At 52.0% G+C, this 23732-nt stretch overlaps 4 protein-coding genes across 10 annotated transcripts in view; 3 read left to right on the plus strand and 1 right to left on the minus strand.

Annotated features, from left to right (window-relative positions):
- The first annotated feature begins 254 nt into the window (after nt 1-254).
- Nucleotides 255-3954, plus strand: GSC2 (goosecoid homeobox 2). The gene is made up of 3 exons (XM_009461734.2): nt 255-1258; nt 2096-2343; nt 2899-3954. The coding sequence occupies exons 1-3, from the start codon at nt 952-954 to the stop codon at nt 3001-3003; spliced, it is 660 nt and encodes a 219-aa protein (XP_009460009.2). The 5' UTR covers nt 255-951; the 3' UTR covers nt 3004-3954.
- Nucleotides 3955-4103: 149 nt separating this feature from the next.
- Nucleotides 4104-13377, plus strand: ESS2 (ess-2 spliceosome associated protein). Of its 2 annotated transcripts, none has more exons than XM_087768563.1 (10): nt 4104-4368; nt 4722-4890; nt 5538-5633; nt 6189-6355; nt 8309-8426; nt 9170-9303; nt 9447-9549; nt 10907-11016; nt 11939-12054; nt 12634-13377. In XM_087768563.1, the coding sequence occupies exons 1-10, from the start codon at nt 4222-4224 to the stop codon at nt 12917-12919; spliced, it is 1446 nt and encodes a 481-aa protein (XP_087624689.1). In that variant the 5' UTR covers nt 4104-4221; the 3' UTR covers nt 12920-13377. The 2 variants fall into 2 exon arrangements, with proteins under 2 accessions (XP_087624689.1, XP_087624690.1); XM_087768564.1 differs by having other exon boundaries at nt 11939-12086; nt 12634-12771.
- Nucleotides 13378-13597: 220 nt separating this feature from the next.
- TSSK2 (testis specific serine kinase 2) lies at nt 13598-20461 on the minus strand. The gene has a single exon (XM_087768566.1). The coding sequence runs from the start codon at nt 14905-14907 to the stop codon at nt 13939-13941; it is 969 nt and encodes a 322-aa protein (XP_087624692.1). The 5' UTR covers nt 14908-20461; the 3' UTR covers nt 13598-13938.
- Nucleotides 20462-22089: 1628 nt separating this feature from the next.
- DGCR2 (DiGeorge syndrome critical region gene 2) overlaps nt 22090-23732 on the plus strand; it is a 47877-nt gene continuing 46234 nt past the window's right edge. For 5 of the 6 annotated variants that reach the window (XR_015707180.1, XR_015707179.1, XR_015707181.1 and 2 more), the window contains exon 1: nt 22090-22451. Coding sequence is in view for 3 of the 6 variants with exons in the window: in XM_087768558.1 (XP_087624684.1) it covers nt 22373-22451 (79 nt within the window). In the remaining 3 variants the exon portion in view is untranslated. The remainder of the gene's footprint in view (nt 22452-23732) is intronic. The other variant, XM_087768559.1, reaches the window with a different exon arrangement.

Raw genomic sequence — 23732 nt, forward strand, 5'->3', positions numbered from 1 at the left:
CCCCTTCCCAACGCCAAGCAGGGGTACGGCTCAGCTGTACAGGAGGTGGCTCCGTGCCACTAAGCTATGCTACAGAGCTGCCACAAGCTGCCAGTGATCTAATTTATTAAGGGCTTTGAATCCTTGCAAAGAGTATGTTGGATACATGCAAAGCATCTGCATTATCACTATGATTAGGGCAGCGGAGGTGGAGGAAAGGGGAAGGAGGGAAAATACAATTTTTCTGCTTTCAGCAGAAAATAAATCAACTTTCACAGAGAGTTCTGGCGCAGCCAAAGGCTGTGCTACCATTAAAAATGATTTTTTATTAAGCTGAACTCTCTCCTCTCTCATATTGTATGATATGACAGCTCTCTTTTGATGGGAAAGCTTTCATTTGGCCAAAGAAAGGGATAATTTGCTTCTTTTAAGGAGTTAATCCTCTGGTCCATTTCCGGGCTGGGAACAGCTATCCTCCCCCTTCCTTGGATCGGAGGCGGCAGCACAATGGAGATCATAACCACCTCAAATCTACACCCGAGATGGAGAAATCAGATTTCCTTCTCCAGTCATTTTTGTGGGATTAGCTAAATCTTAGACCCACACTAACCCTTCACAAAGCTGCCAAGATTAGTTAGAATTTATTTTATTCACAGGGGGGTTTATGGTTTTCTTTCCAAAGGGATTATATCTTTCTCTCTATATATATTTAGGGTGGCTTCAGTCATAAAGCAGCTAGGTTAGAGGGAGAAAAAGTGTGCGTGCGTATAAAATAAAAACTCAGCTGCAAGAATGACAGTCACTTGAAATGCCAAGACAAAGCAGCAATTCTGGATGGCTTCACCGGTTCGGTTTAAAAGCTACATAAGCTGTCTTTTTCCTTGCGAGACCCCACTCCAGAGTTAGTGCACGGAGAGCAAACCCTGCTCAGTGTGAGCTGCCCGTTCCCGCGGCTGCTGCTGCCGGCAGAGGATGTCTTTGGAGCCAGCGTCGGATGCTGACACTGGCAGGCGAGGCCTCAAGAAGCCGTGTTCATTCAGCATCGAGGACATTCTCTCCAGCCCAGCAGAGAAGAGCCCCCAGGTCCTGGTCCCGCTGTGCCTGCGGGGCATCTTGGACTGCACGCCCAAGGGGCTGTGTGAGCTGGAGGCCGTCCCGGCCAGCTCCCTGCAGGAGGAAGAAGAGGAGGAGGAGGAAGAGCTAGAAGGGGCAGGCTGCAACTGCTGCTGCTGTTCTCACACGAGCACCCGTTCCCGGCAGGACTTGCCGAGTTGGCTGGGTGAGTGTTTGGGTTTGTATCACGGCATAGCGTAGGGCTCGTGGAGGGGCTGGTGCCGGTGCCGGGTATAGGGGAAAACCTGGGCATGGAGTGACAATATAGCGTCTGGCCTGTCCCCGTGGTGGTCTTCTCAGACCCCAGCTCCGGCGAGGGGCAGCAGGACCCATTCTCAGCATAGCTCCTAAAAGCAGGCACTTTTACCTGCAATGCTACCAGGTTTTTAAAAGCAGCAGGGGCTATCTATTACTATATATTACTGTTTTATTGTAAAACACTTGAGAGGATGATGCTTCTAGGGGTGGAAGTTCTCTGTGGAGTGTGGAGCCCCATGGTCATGCTGCCCACGTGCAGAGCTGTGCCTGTGCTTCCTCACAACACCGGCCCTGGGGAACCTCACTTGTCCTTTAAGGAAAAGAGGTTTTGGCTACATCTAGCAAAATTACTGCATCTAGAAAAAAAAAAAAAAGTAACAAACCCTTAAAAACGCAGTTCAAGAGCATCCTGAAAGTTCAGAAATCCCCCGTGTCATGACTGACACACAGCTCCTAGCCGGGCTGTGAGTTTCCATCCATTTTCTGGAGCTGGCCATAGTGCAATTGGTAAGTAAACAAGGAAAACCCAACCAGTGCTCCCTGAATGCACACTTCTCTCTAAGTGATGCCCTAAGCCCTTCTCTCACTTGCACGGTGACCATGCAGCTCGTCACCCACGCCAGCTGGCCGGCTGCCTCCTTCCAAGCCACGTGTGTGGATGCAACCTGTGTCTGAACTGCCTTGAGCAAGACGGGTGTTTCAGCCCCTCACCCCTAATGCTGCCGCTGTACCTCTCCCCCTGCAGACACCCAGTTCCCCTGGCCCATGCAGCTCTTCCACTCGGCGGTCAGGGTCTGCAAGAGTTCCCAGGGGAGCCCGAGCAAGCTGCAGACTTTCCACCAGATCCAGCGCCGGACGCGCCGGCATCGCACCATATTCACCGAGGATCAGCTGCAGGCCCTGGAGACGCTTTTCCATCAGAACCAGTACCCAGACGTCATCACCCGCGAGCACCTGGCGAACCGCATTCACTTGAAGGAGGAGAGGGTAGAGGTGAGATCCTGCCACTGGGTGAGGTGGTGTTTGCTGCAAGCCCCTGAGAACACAGACCGGGGCACTGCACTGTCTTTTTTGGCAGCTGCAGACCCAGGGCCTCATTTTAAAAACCATTCTTGGGTATTATTTGACAAAACACAGTTTAGATGTGGCAAGCAACGGAAGAATATAAACCAGTTCTGCTAGCGTGATTTGTTCTGGTATCCAGTCCCGTAAACTCACTCCCTCTGTCTCTCCTAGATTCACCTGTACAAACAGACATGCCCAGTTCTGCTCATCCCCTGCACCCGAGTGTGTATTCCTTATTTATGTGATCTGTGTGACGTCTGAATTTGCCATGGGGGGGGTGTCCCAGCTCCCTTGTGCCCCTTCCATGTATCTGAGCAGGATTGCAGGGGAGGGGCTGATTAAATTTTGTGTGAAAAATTTGTATCAAGAAATATATTCCAGTATCCTAAAGCTTATGCTGTGCAGCCCAGGAGTGTAACTGCCTGCCCCCCTCCAAGTAATACATAAAATGCAAAAGTTCTTTTTTCATTTTGCGCTTTCTAGGTTTGGTTTAAAAATCGGCGGGCCAAGTGGCGGCATCAGAAGAGGGCGTCTGCTTCAGCACTGATCCTTCAAGGCACCAAGAAGCCCTCTGAGGAGAGCTGTTAGTGGTCGCAGGCTGCATCTCAGCAGATGAACGCCGAGAGCATCCATTTCCCGTAGCTGACAGGTTCCCTAGGGCAGTAGCCCAACGGCGACTAATGGAGCAAAAGGGAATCTCCGTGATTCCCAGAGGAGGAGGACAGGCAGAAGCAGGCATGGTTCTTTCGCATCCCCGTTTCTCTTCCAAACCTAGTTCATGTGGCAAATAACTCACCCTCAGATGCTTAAGCAGAAACCACTGCCAAAAGCCCGCGCGGGGGACAGAGCTGTACCGGTGTTAAATGTGTGTGCTTCAGGAGAAGGGGAGACTCCCCTTCTTGCCTTTGCTCTGTGCAGGTAGTATTTGTGCTTGTTTTACCACTGTAGATTTGCAAAATACCCTGCAAATGAATATTTCCTATTTTCAGCACCGGTGCTGCTGGGGCTGAGCTTCCCGAACAGGCGATGTGCTCCGCAGCGAAGACAGGCGCATCTCTCCCTGCCGCCCGGGGGAGAGGCGAGGGGCTGGCACAGCCCGCGGCCGGCTCGGTGTCCGTGTCCCCGGCAGCGCCGGCGAGACACCGCGTCCTGTAGAGCAGCGAGATAAATAAAACCGTCCCCGTCGCCTCCGTGCGTGCTGCGAGAGCCGCGGTGGGGGCCCCGGCCGCGCCCGCCAGCGGAGCCGGCTCCCCGCGGGGCCTCCGCCTGCCCCGCGGCCCCGGGGAGGCCGTCCGCAGCCCTGGAGCGCCCGGGCGGGGGTCCCCGCTCCCCGGCGAGCCCGGGGTTTCTGAGGAGCCCCGAGGGCCGCGGGTGGTGCCGGGGGGAGGGACCCGACGCGCGGCCGGCGGGTGCCACAGGCCTCGCCCCGGCCCCGGCCTGCGCCGGCAGGGACGGGCTGCGCCCCCCGCGGCTGCCCGCAGGCCGCGGCCCGGTTCCCCCGGCCGCAGTCCCCGCCGCCCCGGCAGAGCCCCGGCCGCGGTCCCCGCCGCCCCCCCCCGGGGCCGAGGTCGCGGCGCTGTCACCGAGGGGGGGGGGGGGGGGGGGCGGACCGGGCGGGTCCTCCCGGCCGGCAGGGGGCGCGGTGGCCGCCGCGCGCACGGCTCCGTGCGTCTCTCCTGGGCGGGGCGACGGGTGCGGGACGGTGCGTCTCCCCGTGGCGCGGCGGCGGGACGTCACGGCGCGTCGCGTTCGCGACGGCGGCTGAGGAGGGTCAGGGCGCTCGCCGCCGCCCGGGCCCCCGGCGCTATGGAGGGGGCGGCGGTTCCGGCGGCCTCCTCCGGCGCCTTGGTGTCCGCTGCCGCCGCGGGTGCCGCCGTGGCGACGGGGAAGGAGGCGACGCCGCCGGCCCCGAGGCGCCCGAAGAAGATCCTGGATGAGGAAGCCTACATCGAGGTAGGCCGGCGGGCCTGGGCCTGCGCCTGGGCCTGGGCCCGGGCCCGGGAGGCCCCGCTCTCCCGGCACCCGGGACGAGCGGCTTCCGGCGCGGTGGGCCTGGCTCGGGTCCGGCCGCGGCCAGTGCCCGCGGTAACCCCGGCCGCGGGTCGGGCCTGGGGACGAGGGAGCGCTGGGGCCGCCCCTTGGGCTCCTGCGGCGACAGCTGTCAGCGCGCTGCCGCCGGCCCAGCCTCGGCTTGAGGCGCCCGCGGGCTGCCCGTCCTTCCCGTGCGCTGTGTGCGGCTGGCGCCGAGCTGAGCCGGCGCTCCGAGGCGACCCAGCGCGGCCTTGCAGTTGTCTCTCTGTTTGCAGAGTTTAGAGAAGATCATTCAGCGAGACTTCTTTCCCGACGTGGAGAAGTTGCGAGCGCAGAAGGAATATCTGGAGGCAGAAGAAAATGGTGACTTGGAGAAAATGAGACAAATTGCTATCAAGTTTGGTTCCTCTTTGGGTAAATCATCGAGGGACACACCTGCACCCTGTAAGAACTGGCTCACTGGGGCATAAGGGTTTTATAATCTAATATTACTGCTCTGGTTTATCTAACTTAAGATTTTAATATATTGGGGACAGAAGAAGTTGGAAGCTTGTGATTATCATAGGTTCACCTAGCAGGCATCCAGTGCCCTCTTGTATGTTTGCTTTCACTTCAAGTTCAGGTGTTTCTTATACTAAAGCCCAGCCCCTGGCTGAGCTCTCACGGTGGGGTTTAGGTAACTGGCCTTCTTGTGGCAAAGGGCATGTGTCACCGAGTGATTTTCCTTTTTCCCTTACTGTAGGTGCTGGCCCTGGCCTAGGTTAGGATTGTTATGCTGCTGCTTGCTTCTGTTGGTTAAAGCTCTAGACAGGGTGGCAGATAGACTGGCCTGTGGCTCTCCTGTGAATTTTTCCCAGCAGGAGAAAAATAACGTCTTAGATGAAAGCAAAATCTTGTTCAGTCGTTGGGACAGAATGGAATAGAATATTTTGGAGTCTTTTTCACAACTTTTAAATTAAATTCTTCTTTTCTTGATATGTCTTTTGTGACTTGTTTGGCACATGCCCCTTACTATGGTGGAAGATGTCACAGTAAGTGTCCTGTTCCGTGCTGTAGTAACCATGTGAGCTTTTTTTTTTTTTCTGTCACAGATGTTACTCCAGCCACATTTGAAACGCCAGAAGTGCATCCAAGTGGTCTTCCACTGGGGAATAAATCCAAAGCTGGCATCAAAGCTGAGGAGGAAGGTAGGAAAATGATGTTTCTCCAGCAGCAGGAAAATACTTTTGTGAGCTCTGTCTCCTGTAAGGGTTTTGGGTATTTAGCAGATGTAACTAGAACATCCCTGTATTATCAACACTGTTTCCAGCACATATCCAAAACATAGCCACATACTAGCTACTATGAAAAAAATTAACTCTACCTCAGCCAAAACCAGCACGCTGTGTCGCCTGAAATTAATTCTGTACGAAAGCAAAGATTGTAGGGGCAGAGCTAGTCATATAGTATATTAAAAATGCCTGCTAGAAGCTGGCCACCTGTGCATTTTCCCTTTAACACAAATAGCTATAAATGCCATGAAAGGTTTTATGTGAAAGTTGGTTATATGTCTTCCAAAAAATAATTTATTATTGTATCACTCTGCCTGTATATATATTTTTTTTTTTTCGCGAAGCTTCATGTTCATTATTAGTGGGTCCCTAGAAGGCTCGCTGTCAGAAGGGATTAAGAGTTATGTATAGCGCTCTCATAGAAAGGGAGGTGTATTAACCTTTCTCTGGCTTCTTCCCTCCTCTTGTTAGGAGAAGCAGAAAAAGACGATAAAGATGCACTTCCCAGTTTGGACAGCTTCTTAACAAAACACACGAGTGAAGATAATGCTTCGTTTGAGCAGATCATGGAAGTGGCGAAAGAGAAGGAGAAAGTCAAGCATGCTTGGCTGTACAGTGCAGAAGAGGAGTATGCCCAGGTAGGGAAATGGCTCAGCTGTATCTCTGCTCTTCCAAAGTGACACAACAGGGAAATACCATTTTACTGTATTCCTTTCTTGTTTGATTAAATAGAATATTATCTTACCTTCTGTTTTCGAATCCTGCTGTAAATACGGATGAGAATTCGTTGGCTCTGAGCCTGGGGCTATTGCATTAGACTGTTGAATTACTCATATTATTGAATACGAACAGAAAGGTCTTGATTTGAAGAGTAGGTGCCTGGGGTGATCACATCCAAATCTGAGCTAAGCCTGAGTTTCCTGGGTCCTGTGACGGCTCATTGCTTCCTTTTGCAGTCCTGTTTTTTCCCCCATCTGTAACACAAGAACAGTGTTGACATGGTTGCTGAGGACCTGTCTCTTCCTAAAGCTTTGAGACTGTGAAGCATTGCACTAAGTGCAAGTATCGCTGGTTTTGGCAGTCTCTTCCAGAAGCAGCAATACCAAGGAGAGCAGCTGAGAACAGCTGCTGTTGTTTGTCTGTCAGCCCTTTATTATTCGCAGTTAGATTGTCTGTCTTATTTCAGTTGTCTGTTTCTGTTGTCAGTAATAATCCATTCAGCTGCTGAAGTAAAGTGCTGTACGCAGTATGGCTGGCTGTGCTGTCTTCCTCAGCTAGCTTCATGGCAGGTTCAGGGGCTGTTCTAGGGCTGCCACGTCAATCTTTTTCCATCAGCAGTGAGCAGCTGGCACTATTGCCAGATGTGTCAGTGATGGATGTGAGCTGCGGTGCCTTTTAATGAAGTTTGGCACTGACACATGAGCGTTTACTGTTGTTGTTATGAGTGAGTGTTATGTTTTTATCCCAGCTAATGTAAACCCTTGGAGTCTGTTACAAGAAAAAAATGCCCTCTGTGGCTCCTTATGCATCTTCTTTGCTCGAATGCTTTCATCCAGAATTAAAAGTCAGGCAGCAGGAGAACATTCCCAAAGGAAAACAGGGGTTGTTTCAGGTCAAGGTGAAGTTGCCAGAGCCGGTCTTGTGCTGATGTTGTGTGTCTTCCCGTCAGCCAGCACTCTGTTCAGACATTGCATTTCCTTGCACAGCATGGCTGTTTGTGTAGCAGACAGCTTCGCTATGCCTCATTTAACGTATTCAGTGACAATACTGCTATTTAAATGTATACGGACGATACCTATTAAAGACAACATCAGTTGATGTCTTTAACATATAGCTTCTGGCAGTAATTGTCTAGTTTAATTAGTGTGAGAATTTTAAAATGGAATAACTTATCAGTGGCTGACTGCATTCTGTTAAGTTTCTTTTTGGTATCAGTGATACTAGTATGCTGGTAATAGCATGTAAGTAATCGTGTGAGTATGTAAAATGCTTCCATACCCGTACAGCCTCTGGAAATGTTTGAAAACTCTCTAAGTATTGAAGAAGCATCTGTTCTTTTGTTACTGCTTGCCTCAGCTAATACAGGTTGCACGAGACTAGGATGGTACAAATACTCTCCCAAGGTTACATGCCAAAGCCTTGTAGACTGTCTTTATAATAGATATGTGTCATGTGTTGCTCTTCCCTTATTTAGCAATGAAGACTTCATTTGAATTTTGATTAGTAGGTAGAGAAAAAACAGAAAAAGTTTGAACCATCACGAGTGTTGTCACAAGATGTAATAAGCAAAGTCATAAACATAATCTTTCTGAGAATGTAATTCTTTAGTTCTCACGTGATTTTTATACCAGAACCTCATGTGGAGTTGTTGCTGTTTGCAAGCTCACCTGGGAGCAGGATGGTTTCTCAAATGCCACTTGCCAGAGAGAGAGTGCTTGTGCCATGCCAGGTGCAAAGTGTGCTAGGGCATGTAGCTGAGCTCATGATTGAGCTCTCCAAGTTGTGTATGCCTGATTAAAAGACTGCAGGAGTCTGTTTCAGACCTGATTTTTTTTTTCCCTTTTTATTTTTGTTTTCTATCGCCGTTTCAGCGACGCAATGAGAACCTGGCACTTCCTTCAGCAGAGCAGCAAGCTCTGGAGAATGTGAAAGCTGGACTGGAGACCTGGGAGTACACAGCTCGAAACACCCTCATGTATTATCCGACAGGTGAGGTGTGCAGGTTTCTCAGGAGAGGCATGGGTTCTGGGTGGGTTGACTCCAAACAGTGCTTACAGCACTTCTATAGATGACTGAGCAGCTCTTACTGCTAATACTGCACTTCTGTGAAGCTCAGATATGTAAAGTTGTTTAAAAAAGTCTTTTCCTTTTTGTTTTCCCCTCCTTTTCTTTCTTTGGACCTTGCTCTTTTGCCTCTGATTGCAAGGTTTGATCATGTTGTATTTGTTATTGAGAAGCTCATTATCTGTATTATAGAAGCACTTGTTTTCAGGAACCAAAGCTCTTTCCAGTTTAGTCTATCTTATTTATGACCATTTCCTTGTCATCTTTATTCATTCTTTGCTTCTGCTGAAAGAGTGCTCCTTGGGCTTGTTGGTCCCTTGGTTGCTATAGAAAGCTACATCATTTTGTAAATGCAGTTTTCTTTTTGGCTATAAATGTACAATTGATAATTTCTGCAAACCAGTGAAGTAGAGAAAAGAAAGTCTTGTTGACTCTTTTCTTAAAAAAAAAAAAAAAAAAAGCGCTGATCTTAATTTACAGATTTCAGGTATTAGGAAGCATAAATCTAGTGCAAATTTTGTTTTAAATTCCTAGAGATACACATTGCAATTGCTGGTGGATTCTGTGTTGTGTAGGAATGTCTGGCAAATGTCCTGTTTGTTGGAGCTTTGGAGCACGCTGCCTAGTGTTACCTGAGCCCTTTCTTAAAAGACTTTTTGCTTTTCAAGGTGTACCTGATGAGGATGACGTATTTAAGAAGCCCAGGGAAGTTGTCCATCGAAACACCCGTTTTGTGAAGGACCCTTTTAGCCAAGCTGTGAGCAAGTCACAGCTCCAGCAAGCTGCAGCCCTCAATGCTCAGGTTGGATAATTTTAATTTTCTGACTAAAACTTTGTTAGAGTCTGCCCTCTGGTGCTGTTCATCAACCAGGAGAACTGTGTGTGTGCTAGATACAGCTGACTCACACCTTTCTCCCATGAATGGCATTGTCTTTTTTATTTCAGTACAAACAGGGCAAAGTGGGACCAGATGGGAAAGAACTGATACCCCAAGAGTCTCCAAAAGTGAATGGATATGGATTTGTGGCTACCCCCTCTCCTGCCCCTGGTAAGAGGGTTTTCTTATTTCTTTCTGTGCTTATTTTGATGCTCTGTTTGTTCAACTCTGGGATGTTATTGCTGGTTTAGACAAGGAGGTAAGCTTTCTATCAGTATATGTCTCATGAGTTGGTGACTTTCTTGTGTACCATGTATGCCAGCTCGGTGCAGTGCTTAAATCCTAGTCCAATACACTGGTAAGAGAAGTCACGGTGTACTCGAGAGGCTCAGAGCAAGCTGCCGTGCCATTGCTTAGGAATCAGCTAGAGGGCGGTGAGCCTTCCTAGGCAACTGGGGTGCTGTGGCTGCTTGTTTTATCCCTGGGCGATGCTTCTCTAGAGGTTAAAGATAAGAATTCAAGCATTTCACAAATGTTAACCTTCCAACGAGTTCAGGTGCTCATTTTTCAAAACGAGGAGCATTCATGTCAGTGTGTCCAGTAGTTTGCTGAGTGATGGTTCGGCCTGCCTCATAGCGATGTGGCGTATCTCACTTCCTTAACAGTCTAACCTACTGTTTTCCTCCAGCTCTCCTGCTTTCTAGGTTCTTCCTTTGTCTGAATACACTTGTGTATTATAGATTCCTTTTGTTCAGATGAATTGGCCGCAGGATACTTTCAGTTAGAACAAACTGATTATTTTTCTTCCAGCTGAAATGTAGTATCTGAATTTTCAGCTGTTCTTCACCAGCCATTATGTGTCCCTGTGTTTTGTTATTATGCTAAAAGGTGAACATCCTGAGGCTTTTCCTCCGGAGAGCCTGTAGGTGGCACTTGGAGCGCACCTCCTTTCTCCATTGTAAATGCTTTTTCCAAACCCTGGACAGCAGGATTTTCTAGCCAGTGGCTTAATCGGGCTCTTAGAATCTATTCTGCAGTTGTAGCTGTTAGACAAGGTGCAGTCACTGTTTGGTACAGGCTAGCCTCAAGATGAATTGAGGGTACATTTGGCTATTACATGTATCTTAAGTCCTCTGCCCATTTCCCTGCTTTTTAAGTACTTCCCTGTGTTGAACGAGTTTTCGTACAATAGCAGAGGAGAAGACTAATAGCGACATTTTCATTTTTTCCTCTACGGTAAGCAAAAGCTCACCAAGTGGAAAAATAAACACATGGAAAGGACAGTGCTTGAGTGTTGTAACCTAGAGGGTGACATAGCCACAGGCAATCCTGCGAGTTTAAGGTCATGCCCTTTTAATGGGAACCACATGTTGCTATCCAGCATTGGCTGTGATTTCCTCTGCAGTGGAGGGGCTCCTTTGTGTGTTGATGGATTTGCGGCATTTCATAATTTGCTCATCTGGATTTTTTGTGGTGAAAGAATAGTCAAATGTCTTGCATGAGCATGACTTTTTAAATTTGTTCTTAGGTGTGAATGAGTCTCCTTTTATGACATGGGGTGAAATCGAAAGCACCCCTTTGCGTCTAGAAGGGTCAGAAACGCCGTATGTGGACAGAACACCTGGACCAGCCTTCAAGGTATTTCATGTCAGGAGTCAGCATGTCATTCTTTTTTGGGGGGAAGGACTAAGAAGGGAAAGGCAAGTGAGTAACTAATAGATTAACATTGTTGTGGGAGTCTGACACATCTCTGGGCTGTGTTCCCAGTCCTTGAGACTAATAATCTAGGTTCTGCTTGGAGGGTGGAGGTGGACATGGCTCCACATGAAAGCTACTTTGTGGAGATACCTGAGGTGGAACACACACTGTTGGCAGCAGAGTGAGACTCAGTGTTTGATGATGGGCCCAGACAGAGGGACTTTCAGAGAAAGTTGAAGACACGCCTGATTTCTCTGATTTTAATTGATGAATGGGTAGAAACTGTAGGATTTCCCTCTGTCTTGATCTTCTGGCTGTCACAGCCTGAGGCAGGTGTATGACTTGAGAGCAGAAAAGGCGCTCTGGCTTTGCTAATGGCACCTGACCCTGCATGCCACCTGTCTCCTGCTGGTGTCATTGGATGTGAGCCGTCTGAGACTCTTAGCTTTTCTTTAAGCTAATTTGCTGTCTGTGCCTCTGTTTTGTCAGACTCTGAAGCCCTTGACTGGTTCTCCTGCTGTTTAGCAATGTGTTTGCCTGAGAGTTGGCTGGCTACAGGCCAGGCTAGGCAAGACACAGGTGACATTGTTTGTCTAGGAGAGACAGCAGGAGGAAATGCCAGAGGTAATGGCTGCTTCCTTGACGGAACTGGTTTTACCATTTTTGTTACTTGCTGAAGCAGGTTGAAGGTCTCCCTGTGTCCTCTCTGGCTTTTATATAGCAGCAGAGAGGTGTGGGCTGACCCCACTTCTCGCTGGTTTAGATCCCTGTAGGCTGGAATCCAACTGTGAAGGTGCTTTGAGTCATTTTTGCAGCACTCATATGAGTGCCCTGGTGAGTGAACCGTGTGATGCATTTATAGATCCTGGAGCCTGGGCGCCGTGAGAGGTTAGGACTCAAGATGGCCAATGAAGTGGCAGCTAAAAACCGAGCAAAGAAGCAGGAGGCACTTCGAAAAGTGACAGAAAACTTGGCCAGGTGAGACTTCTGTTCTGACAGCAGAACTGGAGGTGAGTGTTCTCTGATGAGATTTAAATCAACGTATGTAGAAAGGGAGGAACGATAAGAGTACTGGAAGCAGGAAGAGGTACGGTCAAACTAAAAGTTTTTAGAAATTAAAAAACTTAATTCCTGAGGGAAGGTGGCTGGTGGCTGTCCCTGATACTCCCTCTCGTCAGCATTACTGTTCGGCCCTACAGCCACCCAGCAATGCATCTGGATCCGTGTCTTGCCTCATTGCAAAGAGGAGGCATGATAAGCCTTGCTTGGCTGGGTCACGGGAAGGACGGAACAGGCTCAAAGGAAGAGGCAAGCAGTGCCACTCAGGTTTGGGAGGGATGTTACATCCTTAGAAACCTCTTAGAGGTTTCTCTGTCGCTTGTCTCTCTAGAGAGACAGGATGCGTTTACCTGCAGGCAGAATGACTTCTGCCACCAGCGGGTCTGGTCTGGGGTGGGGGAGTGGACACCGAGCTCGCCAGTGGAAGCATTGATGGTCTTCCTGATAAATGACAGATTTTTACTGTAAAATCTTTTAAAACTGTTTATTCTATTCCAGCCTCACTCCGAAAGGACTAAGCCCAGCAATGTCACCAGCTTTGCAAAGACTAGTAAACAGGACTGCGAGTAAATATACCGACAAAGCCCTGCGAGCCAGCTATACGCCTTCCCCAGCCCACACAGGAACTCCTGGTTACAAGACACCAGCAAGTGGGCCTCATACACCCACAGGCACCCCACAATCTCGGACAGTATCTCAGACACCTGTATCTCAGGATACTACATCAATCACAGACAATTTACTGCAGCTTCCTAAAAGAAGGAAGGCATCTGATTTCTTCTGAATATTCCAGTCACCAGCAAGGCAATAGTGAACTGGCTGTGCTCAGCTGTCTGTGAACTGGATGTTGTGAGCCATTGGTAGTTAAGGGGTGTCTAGATACAGCTGCCAGAATGGAAACCAGCGGTTACAAGATCTGGGACCAGCGCTAGTCTAGACTATATAGCTAAAACAGCCTGTGGTGTGCTTCTTTGGAAGCAGAGTATCTCCTGCTGTGGCGCAACTTCCCTTTGAACTGCATGGGTGGGATGCACAGGGATGCTGTAGCAAAAGGATGCTTCCTGCAATGGCAGAGAAGATTCTGGACTCTTGGAGCAAAATGGCGATAATTTTTTAAAGATATATTTCTTTTTAAGATGGCCATGCATTTAAATATGTTTCTGTACAGACATGTCTATTTATAAAATGTGGGAAGCCTTCCTAAAAGGTTGAACTGGACTTTCTTCCACCTTGACAAACTTCTTTGGTTTTGTACTTAGCAGAAGAGGGGACACAACCATGTATATATTGAGACACGACCCAGAATTTTAGAGGGCTTCTCTTTAATTTAAGTGGAGTTTAAACTGATGCTCTTGAACGTACAGTGGGCCTGTCAAGAGAGTTGGTATGTTATGAAAGCAGTATGCATACAGTTTCAGACATCGGTTCACACTTCCTAATAACCTGCCCTCTTACTGAATCCAAAATGTGGTTGATGCACGTGTGAATTCTGCAGCCGGTGTAGTCAGGAACTTGAGAAATGTGAGCGTAAGAGCTGTTAAGTGTCAGCAGCACTGAAAGAAGCTTTCCGACGTGTTTTGACAGCAACTTCTCATCCCTGCGAACCATATCGGGGACAGGTCTTTTGAGAATAATAGCGTTAAGCTGTTCATTCACCTCAGCAGGTGTACTGTGTCTTCTGTTGCTATCCTTTGTAAAGCAAAAGAAGAGGGCTATTGCTGAAGGGGTCCAGAGAAGCTGAAGTTGAGAACCAGCAGCTCACAAGTTAGACCAACTTTGTGATATTGTTAAAACTAGCCATCCTTAAGAGGATCCCGTTTTCTTCTCTCCTTCCCCTTCTGCAGAATGGGATTTGGCTTGCTGCTTGTGCTCAGGCTTTCCTTCACGCAGGTTTTGGGAACACTCACCCTCTTCTGCAGCTGGCAGAGAGGAAGGGATCGTGGATTTTGGAGTCTGCAACCATGAGTGTTTCAAAACTTCATCTATGCACAGCCTCTGAGACACATTGGGCTGGAGCAAGCGGTAAATGAGGTCCTTACACTCTACAGTCAGGTATTTCGAGCTGGGGAAGGGAATCCTGTGTTGTTTCTGAATACAGATCATTTTCCTGACATTGGAATCATCAAATGGCATTAAAGCGTAGACCATTGTGTACAGGATGACGCCCAGGCTCCATATGTCAGAAATCCTGGGGTCACAAGGAATGCCCTGTAGCACTTCAGGGGCTGCATACGCAGCAGACCCGCAGAAGGTTTTGCTGAGGATAGTTCTTCCATTTTCATCCCGAGACAAGGATTTGGAAAAGCCGAAGTCTGACAGCTTGATGTTGAGGTCTTCATCGAGAAGGATGTTCTCACATTTCAGGTCCCTGTGAGCGAAGTCCGAGTCATGGCAATGCTTGATGGCAGAAGCCAACTGCTGAAACTTGACGCGAGCGATGTCCTCCTTCATAGCTCCCGTGATCTTGATGTAGTCCAGGAGGTCTCCCTTTTGCCCCAGCTCCATCACAATGTACACTTTCCCAGCTGATGTCTCAAAAATCTCATAGGTTTTGATGATTGAAGGGTGGTGCAAGCGTTTCAAAGCCTCTATTTCCCTGGGGAGAAATCTTTCCAGGAAGTCCCGAGGAGTTTTCTTCTTGTTGATTATCTTGACAGCCACATAGCATTTCAGCCGGTCGCAGTAGGCAGATTTCACTTTGCCGTAAGAGCCTTCTCCTAGCATGTTGCTCAGGCTATAGCCTTTCTTTCCAAGCACCACAGCATCATCCATGGTGGGAGACCTGAGGGGAGCTGCATGAGTTGGTGCTGGTGCGCATCATGTGTGGTGGCAGGTGGCGTGCCCATGCAGCGTGGCGGCCGCCCTGGCGCTGGTGCTGTGGGCGGGCGGCCGCCCCCAGCGCTGGCCGCTGTGTGATGTCACAGGCAGGCGCCCCGGCGCGGGGCACTCGGAAGGACCTTTCAGTCCTTCTCTAAAGCTACTGGATGACGTCATCCAGGGCAAAACTTCACATCAAGTCACTGAGAGATGTCGGTTGAGGTCTGCCCTCTTCAAAAAAAGATCTTTATATTTAGTTTTGCTAACAGGATAGAAGTAGCTGAAATGTTTTTCTTTCCTAAAACATACCTAAGTCTTTTTATATTTATTCACATTAGATTAAACTTTGTCTGCTGTCTTTTTCTATGTCTCGGATGCTCTTTCCAGCCCCATGTGGGCTTGCTTCTGGCGTATGGTGGTCTTGCTCCTCGTTGGCCAGCTTTCTTCAAAAGGGATGGGATGCTGCTTTTCTTGTCGTCACCGGGGCTGTGTTCAAGAACTGGTCTTTTTTCCTCATGGGCTGGTTAGGGGAAGGAGGTGGCTTCTTTTAAGTTCATTTCCTTGTTGTTCATCCAGCCCCTCCATTTTGTAGCTCTGATGATTGGCTGCTTTCGTGGGCTTTGCAGCTGGCTTTGACTTAAACACTTACTCCGTGGGGGAGTTGTGTTTTGACTTCCAGCTTCTGGTGTTCTTGAGAAAGACTCCCATCAACACCTTCCTCAGAAGGACTGTAGGGATTACTGTTTTGCACGTCAGTTGCTTCACTGTAATCAGCCTCTGGGGCTTTTTGCTTTAGGTTGATTTCAGCTTTTTCAAATTTGTTTTTACAGCTGCTATGCGTGTGACTCTAAAGACTTGATGATGTTGATGATCACAACACGGGGGCTAGGAACAATCCTGCTTCGTCCACCAGCATGGATGACAGTGTCATTCTGAAGAACAGAAGTGGTACTTCTGACAGCCACACTGGGGCTTTTGTTTGGTTTTTTCCCTCCTTTTCTTTGAAACTTTCGGCTAACTTTTGTAATTAGCCAAAAAACTGAAGAGCCGTTTTAACCATACATAGCTTGCACTCAGAGCTGTGGTTGCTCCAGTATGAGCTGGCCTTTGAGCGTGGGATGAGCGCTTGTGTGGGGTCATCCAGCCTGGAGAAGCACCGAGCACCTTTTAGCAGGAAGCAGGCGTAGCCAGGTGTGTATGCTTCTTCCACCACGCCTGAGCACAAGACAGCCTGTGTAACACTTGGCAGTCTTGACATTTGCTGTAATCAGGTGCTGTTGTACCGAGGGAGCATCCATGGAAGATCTCATGCGGCTCTTCGAGCAGTGCCTGCGGCCTTCTGTAAGGTCTGGGGTGTTTGATGCTGTGTTTGTCTTGGTGGAGAGCTTCCTCTTGAGCGGTTTCCACTGCCGCTTCCAAAACTCCTGTCCCTGACTGTGAAAAACCCTTCCAAGGGACTCGATTTTTATAGCGCACCTTGTAAAAATCAATTGATCAGCATGGCATTGCTAGGAATTGTGACTGCAAGAAATGAGTAATTTTTGCTTTTTTTTAGTTCAGAAATAATTGAAGGCTAAGTTTTTTCTCTAAGCAAAAAAATTATTCTCAGGTACTCATGAATGAATGTAAAGGGAATCCATTTACTAATGTTTCTGTGCTTTCAGAGGTGTTCTTTAAGGACTGAGCTGGCTAAATAATAATGAAGTTCTTAGGTAATTTTAAAAACTAATGATTTATTTCATAATGATCACACGATCTGCTTATGTCCATGAAATGTAGGACCTCTCTGTTAGGGTATGTAGGCAGATGGTCAGGCCCTGGCCTGCAGTTTGGGTCACTGAACGGACCAGGAGAAAGGAGTAGACGTGACATGAGAGATGGCCGGATGCAGCAGGTAACGGAGCTGCTGGACCGCTCCAGAGAGCACCCGGGGAAATGGCTGAGTTTCACGGATGCTTGAGGAGCACGGGGACCACCTGGGGCGTAGAACCCTGCGAGGTGGAGGTGACCCAGTGAGAGGTATCGGAAACACCAGGTTTGGCTACAGATGTAGCAAGACTGGGCCCAACGGGAAAAAGTAATTAGGGGAGGGTTATTTTGGGAGGAGATGAGGGTTAGAGAAAGGGAGGGATTAGAGAAGAACAAGCATGGGAACAGGGAGAGAAGCCGGGGTACGGGCTGGATGTGCAGAAGCAGGCTGCGATCAGTGTGCGTGTGTCAAGCCTGGTGCCTGATCTCCTCCATCTTCTTGTTAGATGATTCCTGCCCATTCGCTGGGTGCGGGAGCTCTCTCTTCTGGGCATGGGATGCACGTAAAGGCTGGGCAGCGTTCGAGGGACCGTGGAGGGGGCGTACGCATGGGTCAGGAGCGGGATGGGGTATGCGTCTTCCACGGCGTTTCAGACTGGTCATGCTCATACCAAGATGTAGCTGGAATAACAGAGAGGGGAGTATGATACTGGGAAGGATTAGTTCCATGTTGTACAATTCATGCTTAAAAGCAGATTGCATTAAATATCCTGTGGGACGGTGTTAGTTTTGTGTTCGCCCTCAAGTGAATTAACCTAGACAGCCCTACTAAAATCACAGTCGCGATTCTGCCAGACTGAAGGGCCTTCATGTGGTTGCTGGGAATGTAATTTATTTGCAGTGAAACGCTCTAAAACTGGATCTCTTGAAGGGGATGTAGTGCTCTTCAGATGGGCTATTCCTGTAATGCCTGCTGTAATGTCTGCTCTCTGCTTCCTGCTGCAGTTCAGCCCCCTGCTATCTGTAATTCGGGAATCGGTAAACTCTTTGTTGCCAGACAGTTTTGCTGCTGTAGCCCTAGCAGTTAATGTGCCTTACAGGACCAAATCCAGTGTGAAAAACCATCTTGGTTCTTGATGACTTGTGATTATTTTTTTTTTCCTCCCATCTTTCAGAGGGTTATTTTCCTTTTGCTGTTCCCGTTTATCTGCATTTTCCTGTGCGCAAGGCCCAAGCACGCTTCCTCCCTCAGCCAAAATAGCACCCGGAGCTCTCCTAACGCCGCAGAGGCGATTGGCAGTGAGCGGCGGCGGCAGCGGGGCTCTCCTGGGTGGCAGGGCTGGCTGCGGTTACCGGCTGCTTGCAAGAAGTCGTGGGAGCCCCAGTGGACCTGGGGCCGTGTGGTGTGGCGTGGGGCTGCAACATCATCACGTGCAGAGTCTGTGGGTGCTTGCACGTGCAGTTTGGGGCTTGGCGTCTTGCTCCATGCAGGAAAGAAGATGAGGGACCACAAGGGATTCTTGTTTTTATAAGTGGATGGGAAAGAGAGGGGATTATGGTTGATTTGGGGAACAGCAGGATTCTTAGAGAGAAAGTTGCAAGAACCATTAGTGAAGAGTGAGTGAGGATGAGGGATGAGTTTCTGTGACCGGGACGGAGAAGGCAGGCTCAGATGCCTTAAAGAAGCAAAACACTGATTACACCAGAGATGACTGCTGCTCTTTTCTTTGTGGGGCACAGATAAGAAAATGCTGAGCAGCAGACAAGCAGCAACACAGGGTTTGGTGAGGCGAGAACAAAAACTCTCACAATCACCCCACACCATACTTTGAGCAAACAGCCAGGCCAGAGGGGCCAGGGGAGCGGCGCGGGCACTGCCTTGGGGAGGGAGACTGCACTGCAGCTTAGTTTTGCTGATCCCCTATGGCTCACATGAGCTGTGTCTTGGGGTAATGGGACCTCCCAAAGGCCGTGAGCCCCAAGCTGGTTCCCTCTGCACTTCACCTTCAGGGCCAAGAGCATTTCCCTGGGGCAGAGGCAGCCACCCCTGCCATGGTGCAGGGGCTGTGCAGGGGCTGCAGCTTTGCACCCACCTGCAAGCGGGTTCCAGTAAGGGCTGGGGCTCTGCGCTGCTTTCTACTTCTCTGATTATTTAGCTCAGAAGGGAAGCTGTGGTTGGAGATACTATGTTGTTTTGGAGGATGGGGCTATTTCTCTGCAGAAATAAAGGAAATAGATCCACTCGCGGGAGGGGGAGATGGAGCAATTCCCGCTTCCTCATATTTGCATTTGTTGTCTCAATCCCAGCTTGCTGCAGCTGGCCCTACAGCAGCCAGCTGCAAACCCCAGCTCAGAGTCAGGCCAGGGTGAGAGCTGGGTTAGGCGGCCCTGCCTGTGAGCCCCTTCCCTGTGCTCCTCCCGGGAACGGCAGCTTTCCTCTGCCGCTTTTTGGGCACAGGTGACCTGCACTCGCTGGCTGGAGAAACACTTGTTCCCAGTAGGAAACTGGGAGTGCCCGGGATGTGCCAGCTCCTGCATGCCCTGTGCAGAGGCACTTGGCGTGTTTTTGCTAGCATGCTCCGTCCTCGCCCCTCCTGCCCGGGGCATCGGGCTGCCCCCGGCTCCCCCCGACGCAGCCCCCCGTGCCCTGACCTCCTGCCTGTGGCTCGGCCAGGGCGGTGACAATCCTATAATGTCGGTCTCCACCAGTGTTAAAGCACTCAGCACAGCACGGCCTGGGGAAATGGGTGCCTCTTACCCTTCACCTTTGCGCTCCTGTGTGGCTGGGCCATATATTGCCTGTTTGCTCAGAGGTGCTGTGCAGGTTGTGGTGCTCGCCTGGCACACGTGCATGCTGCAGACTTGCAGAGAGGGTATTCAGAGCTGGCGGGGCACTGTGGGCTGCGGCGTGGGGAAATGAGGTCTGTGTTTTCTCTGGTCAAAAGCCAGGGAGAAGCAGCCTGTGCCCTGTCTGTGAGGGGAATGTTGCTCTCGTGCCAGGGGCATCACAGGGGTGATGGCGTGTCATGGGCTCGGGGTGGATAAGGAATGTCCTGGATCAGTCTGGGGTCAGCACATGCAGCTGGGCTGCAGGAAGCTGGGCTGCAAACAGCCTCTCCCCACAGCATCCCTTGGGAGGAACAAAGCCAGGGAGCTTGACGCTTGTGCCTTCATGCTGGAGGATGTTGTCATGCTTCAGGTCCCCACGGACACTCGGATCATGACAGTATTTGGCAGCACGTGGGTTTTGGCCTAAATCTTCAGGCAACCCCCCAGCTGCTCATGACGCGCTCCAGCAGGTCCCCAAGCATGCACGTCCCCCGCGACGCAGCCTTCCTGGGGCCCTGCAGGGCGCGCAGCTCCGGGTGATGGAGCCGCAGCTCATGCTTGCTGCTCTCCCAGCTCTGGGGTCTTTGTGGGCACCGATTTCCACTGCCACTTTGCATTTAGCTTTGGAAACAGCATCTCGCTGATGCTGCTGCCCTGAGCACGGCAGCAGCTCCCGTGGGGCTGGAGGTGGTGAGTGCCCAAGAAAACCCGCCGAAGTCCCCGTCCCCCTGCCTGCAGGTCGGCAGCCGGTGCCCGGCCTCGGCAGTGGCTGGGGGAAGCAGAAGCAATGTGAGAGCAGAAGTGTCTGTACATCCATTGGGAATACCTCCGAGGGAGGTTTGCCTCTGGGTATAGTGAGTAATTGGTATTAACAGGGAAATGGGGAGTGTAGGATTGGGTTAAAATAGTCCTTACTGGAATTTCCATGTTTTATTTGAGTATTTCCAATTGTAGCATAAAAGTGAGAAATACTTTGTTGTAAGACACTTCCAGATACTTTAGTTCAACAAAATTAAATATAAAAACTTCCCAGGCAGCTTCCCAGCTTTTGGCTTCGACTCTGAGTAGGGTCTTACTGAAAAGCTGGAATTCCCTGCAGAGGAAGGTGCCGGTTCCCTGCGCCCCCAGCAGCCACTGTGGGCTGGCCGCCGTGCCCTGGTGCTGCCTAACACTGCTCCTTCGCCTCCTATCACTGGAGGGAGTTCCAGCTCAATCTGGGCAGTGGGCGTTGAAGGAAAAACTGCCTTTTGATCCCAGATGCCACCTGGGCTGACCCCCAGCACCAGGAGAGTTGTGGCACCGGGGATGGTGCCACCACCCCAGGCTGGGCTCCCCGGCGGGGACAGCCACCGCCCTGCCCAGCCTGATGTGCAGCAGCAACACCCAGGGTCAAATTCCTAAAGGCACCTGTCATTTGCAGGGCCATTAACAATGATCTGAGCTGCACAATTAGTTTTCTTTATGCGTTTCCTCTCTGGCTGGGCCTGCCAACTGGGAACGCGGTGTTTCCAGGAGGTATGGGAACGCCGGCTGGCTCCGGCACCGCTGCGGTGCTGGGAGCCGCTGCGCCGGGGCCCTGGCTGCGGGGATGTCCCAGCGCCGGGTGCTGCTTGTCGATGCCGCCCCTGCAGACGTGCGAAAACGGGGACTGTCTCGACCCCGCGGTGGGCAGAGGGAGCAGATTAACGAAGCAGGCGAACGATGGTCAACCTTGGAGCCCGCTGGGGCTGGGAAACCCCAGCGCTTCGTGCCCGCGCCGCGGGGACGGGCAGGGTGACGGGGCTGGGAAGCCCCCGCAGCGTCAGGGGTGGAGGGGACCTGGAAAGGCCGTCCTGGGGGACAGAGGGGGCTGCTTGAGGCTGTTACGGAGGGGATGGGGAAAGGCCGTCTGGTGACTGAGGTGAGTGGGAAAGGCCGCCCCAGCTGGGGATGGGGAAAGGCTGTCCTGGGGGGACGGAGGGGACCAGCGGAGGCCATCCCGGTGGGGATGGCGGGAACTGGGCAAGGCTGTCCTGGGGGGACGGAGGGACTGGCGTTGCCACCCTGGTGAGGACGGAGGGGACCGGTAGAGGCCATCCCGGGGGGACGGTGGTGGCTGGCAACAGCCGTCCGGGGGGGGACAGAGGGGACTGGTGGGAGCTGTCCCGGTGGGGATGGAGGGAACCGGGCAAGGCCGTCCCGGGGGGACGGAGGTGGCTGCCAATGGCCATCCCGGGGGACAGAGGGGACCGGTGGGAGCTGCCCCGGTGGGGAGAGACGGGAGCGGTGGAGGCCGTTCTGGGGGGACGGAGGAGGCTGGCGACGGCGGCCCCGGGGGGGCGGAAGGGACCGGCACGGCCGTCCCGGGGCGCAGAGGGGAGCGGGGGAGCCGCCCCGGCCGCACGCCCCCGCCGCCGCCCGCCGCCGCTGCCGGCGCCCCCCGCCCCCGGCGCCCCCGGCCCCGCCCGGCCCCGCAGGTGGGCGGGGCGTGTGCAGATACGGGCGCTCGGCCCCGCCCCCGCTCCGCCGATTGGCCGTGCGGCGCGCGGCGGGGGGGGCGTGGCGGCGCGGGGGGAAGGCGGCGGGGAGGCGCGGCCGCCATCTTGTGCGTCGCCGGAGCCAGGCGAGCGGCCTGCAGCGTGGCGCCGCCCGACCCCCGCGCTGCTCCCGCAGCCGCCGCCGCAGCCAGGGCCGCTGGCTCCCGCCCGGGGGCGGCGGCGGACGGGGGAGGGGGAGAGCTCGGTGCGGACGGGGGCCCCCCGCGGGCCCGGCGGCGGCGGCGGCGGCCCCTCCTCCCGCCGCTCCTCGCGTCCCTCCCCGCGGGTTTGTGGCGCTGCGCCGGGGGAGGATGAACGGAGGATAAATGGTGCCCAAGGCGGACAGCGGCACCTTCCTCCTCCTCTTCCTCCTGGTGCTGAGCATCACCGAGCCGCTGCGGCCAGGTAGGGGCGGCGGGGCTGGGGCTGCCGGTCCTCTGGGTCCTCCCTCCTCAGCCCGCGGGCGGGTGCCGGGCCCAGAGCCGTGCGGGCGCGGGGGGCGCCGGGGCTTCCCCCGCGGCGGGAGAGCCGCCCCCGCGGCGGGAGGCCGGCTGGGGCAGCCTCCGGTGCGCGGCGCCCGCGGCAGGTCCGCGCGGGCCGGCGCCGGTGCCGCTCCCCTCCCGCCGGGGACGGGGCGCCGGGAGGGGTCCGGCTCCGGGGTCGCCGCGGCCCGAGGCCGGTGCGGGCTCGGGGCTCTGCGGCGGCGCCTCCGTCGCTTCGGCGCGGTTCTTGGAAGGGCCGTGAGCCGGCGGCGTCGCGGGGGGAGGCGTGGGGCCGCGCCGGCTGGCCGCGTCCCGAGGGGGCTGTGAGCGAGGGCGAAACAATCCATTTAAACTTTGAAAGCTTGCGTGGAAAACTGCATAACGCTACAGTTAATTAGCAGTGGAAGTGCGGCGGCATGACCGAGTTTTCAGGTGCTTCTTCCTCACCTGCTTTTATGTTGTGGGCCTTGGGTGCCAACAAGACAAGACAAAACCCTCGCTTTCAAAGTGCCATATGATCGTGCCAAAAAGAAAAAAAACACCCTGTTGCATCTCAGTTCATGTGTCGTCTTCCTAGTTCTGTTTTTACTTCTTTTAGGGAAATAATTTAGTGATGGATTTGTGTGGTAGCTGCTAGGCAAGGTCCTTTAAAACGTTACGATATTAAGTTTCAAGCAGTGGTTGGTGTTTGCTGCTTTTCTGGCTACATCGCTCAGTTGGAGTTTCTTTTTGGGTGCCGAACTCACTTGGAGCTCGGCAGAGCCCTCGCGTATCTCGGGCTGCTCTTGCCAAAGAGCATCAATAGCCAAAGCGCGAGGCTGCCTGGAGTGGCTTTGCAGGTTTGGAAAGCGTCCTCCCATCACACAGCGCGACTGCTCCTGGGTGATGCTCGCTCCTTTGTAAATAGGAGCGTAAGAACGACGGTGTTGTTATTGTAACTTTGAAATCCCCTTGTTCTTTCTCTTCAAAATAACTTTTATGACCCAGACTAATAAAACGCAACAGTATTAGTGAACTGCATTTAAGCAAATTCCCAGTACAGCTGAAAACACAATTGGGTCAGTGTAGGCAGTCTTATTGAAATAACTAACTCAGATGTTGAAACTGCTCTGTGTGTGCCTTGTTTTGTTTTAGCTTGTTTTTTTGGCAGTGCAGTGTATGTATATGTGCTTATGATACACTCTTAAGTAGCCAAAAAAAAAAA

This window comes from Nipponia nippon, unplaced genomic scaffold (assembly GCF_047370975.1).
Source record: "Nipponia nippon isolate SJK-2023a ecotype South Korea unplaced genomic scaffold, ASM4737097v1 scaffold_30, whole genome shotgun sequence".
Lineage (NCBI taxonomy): Eukaryota > Metazoa > Chordata > Aves > Pelecaniformes > Threskiornithidae > Nipponia > Nipponia nippon.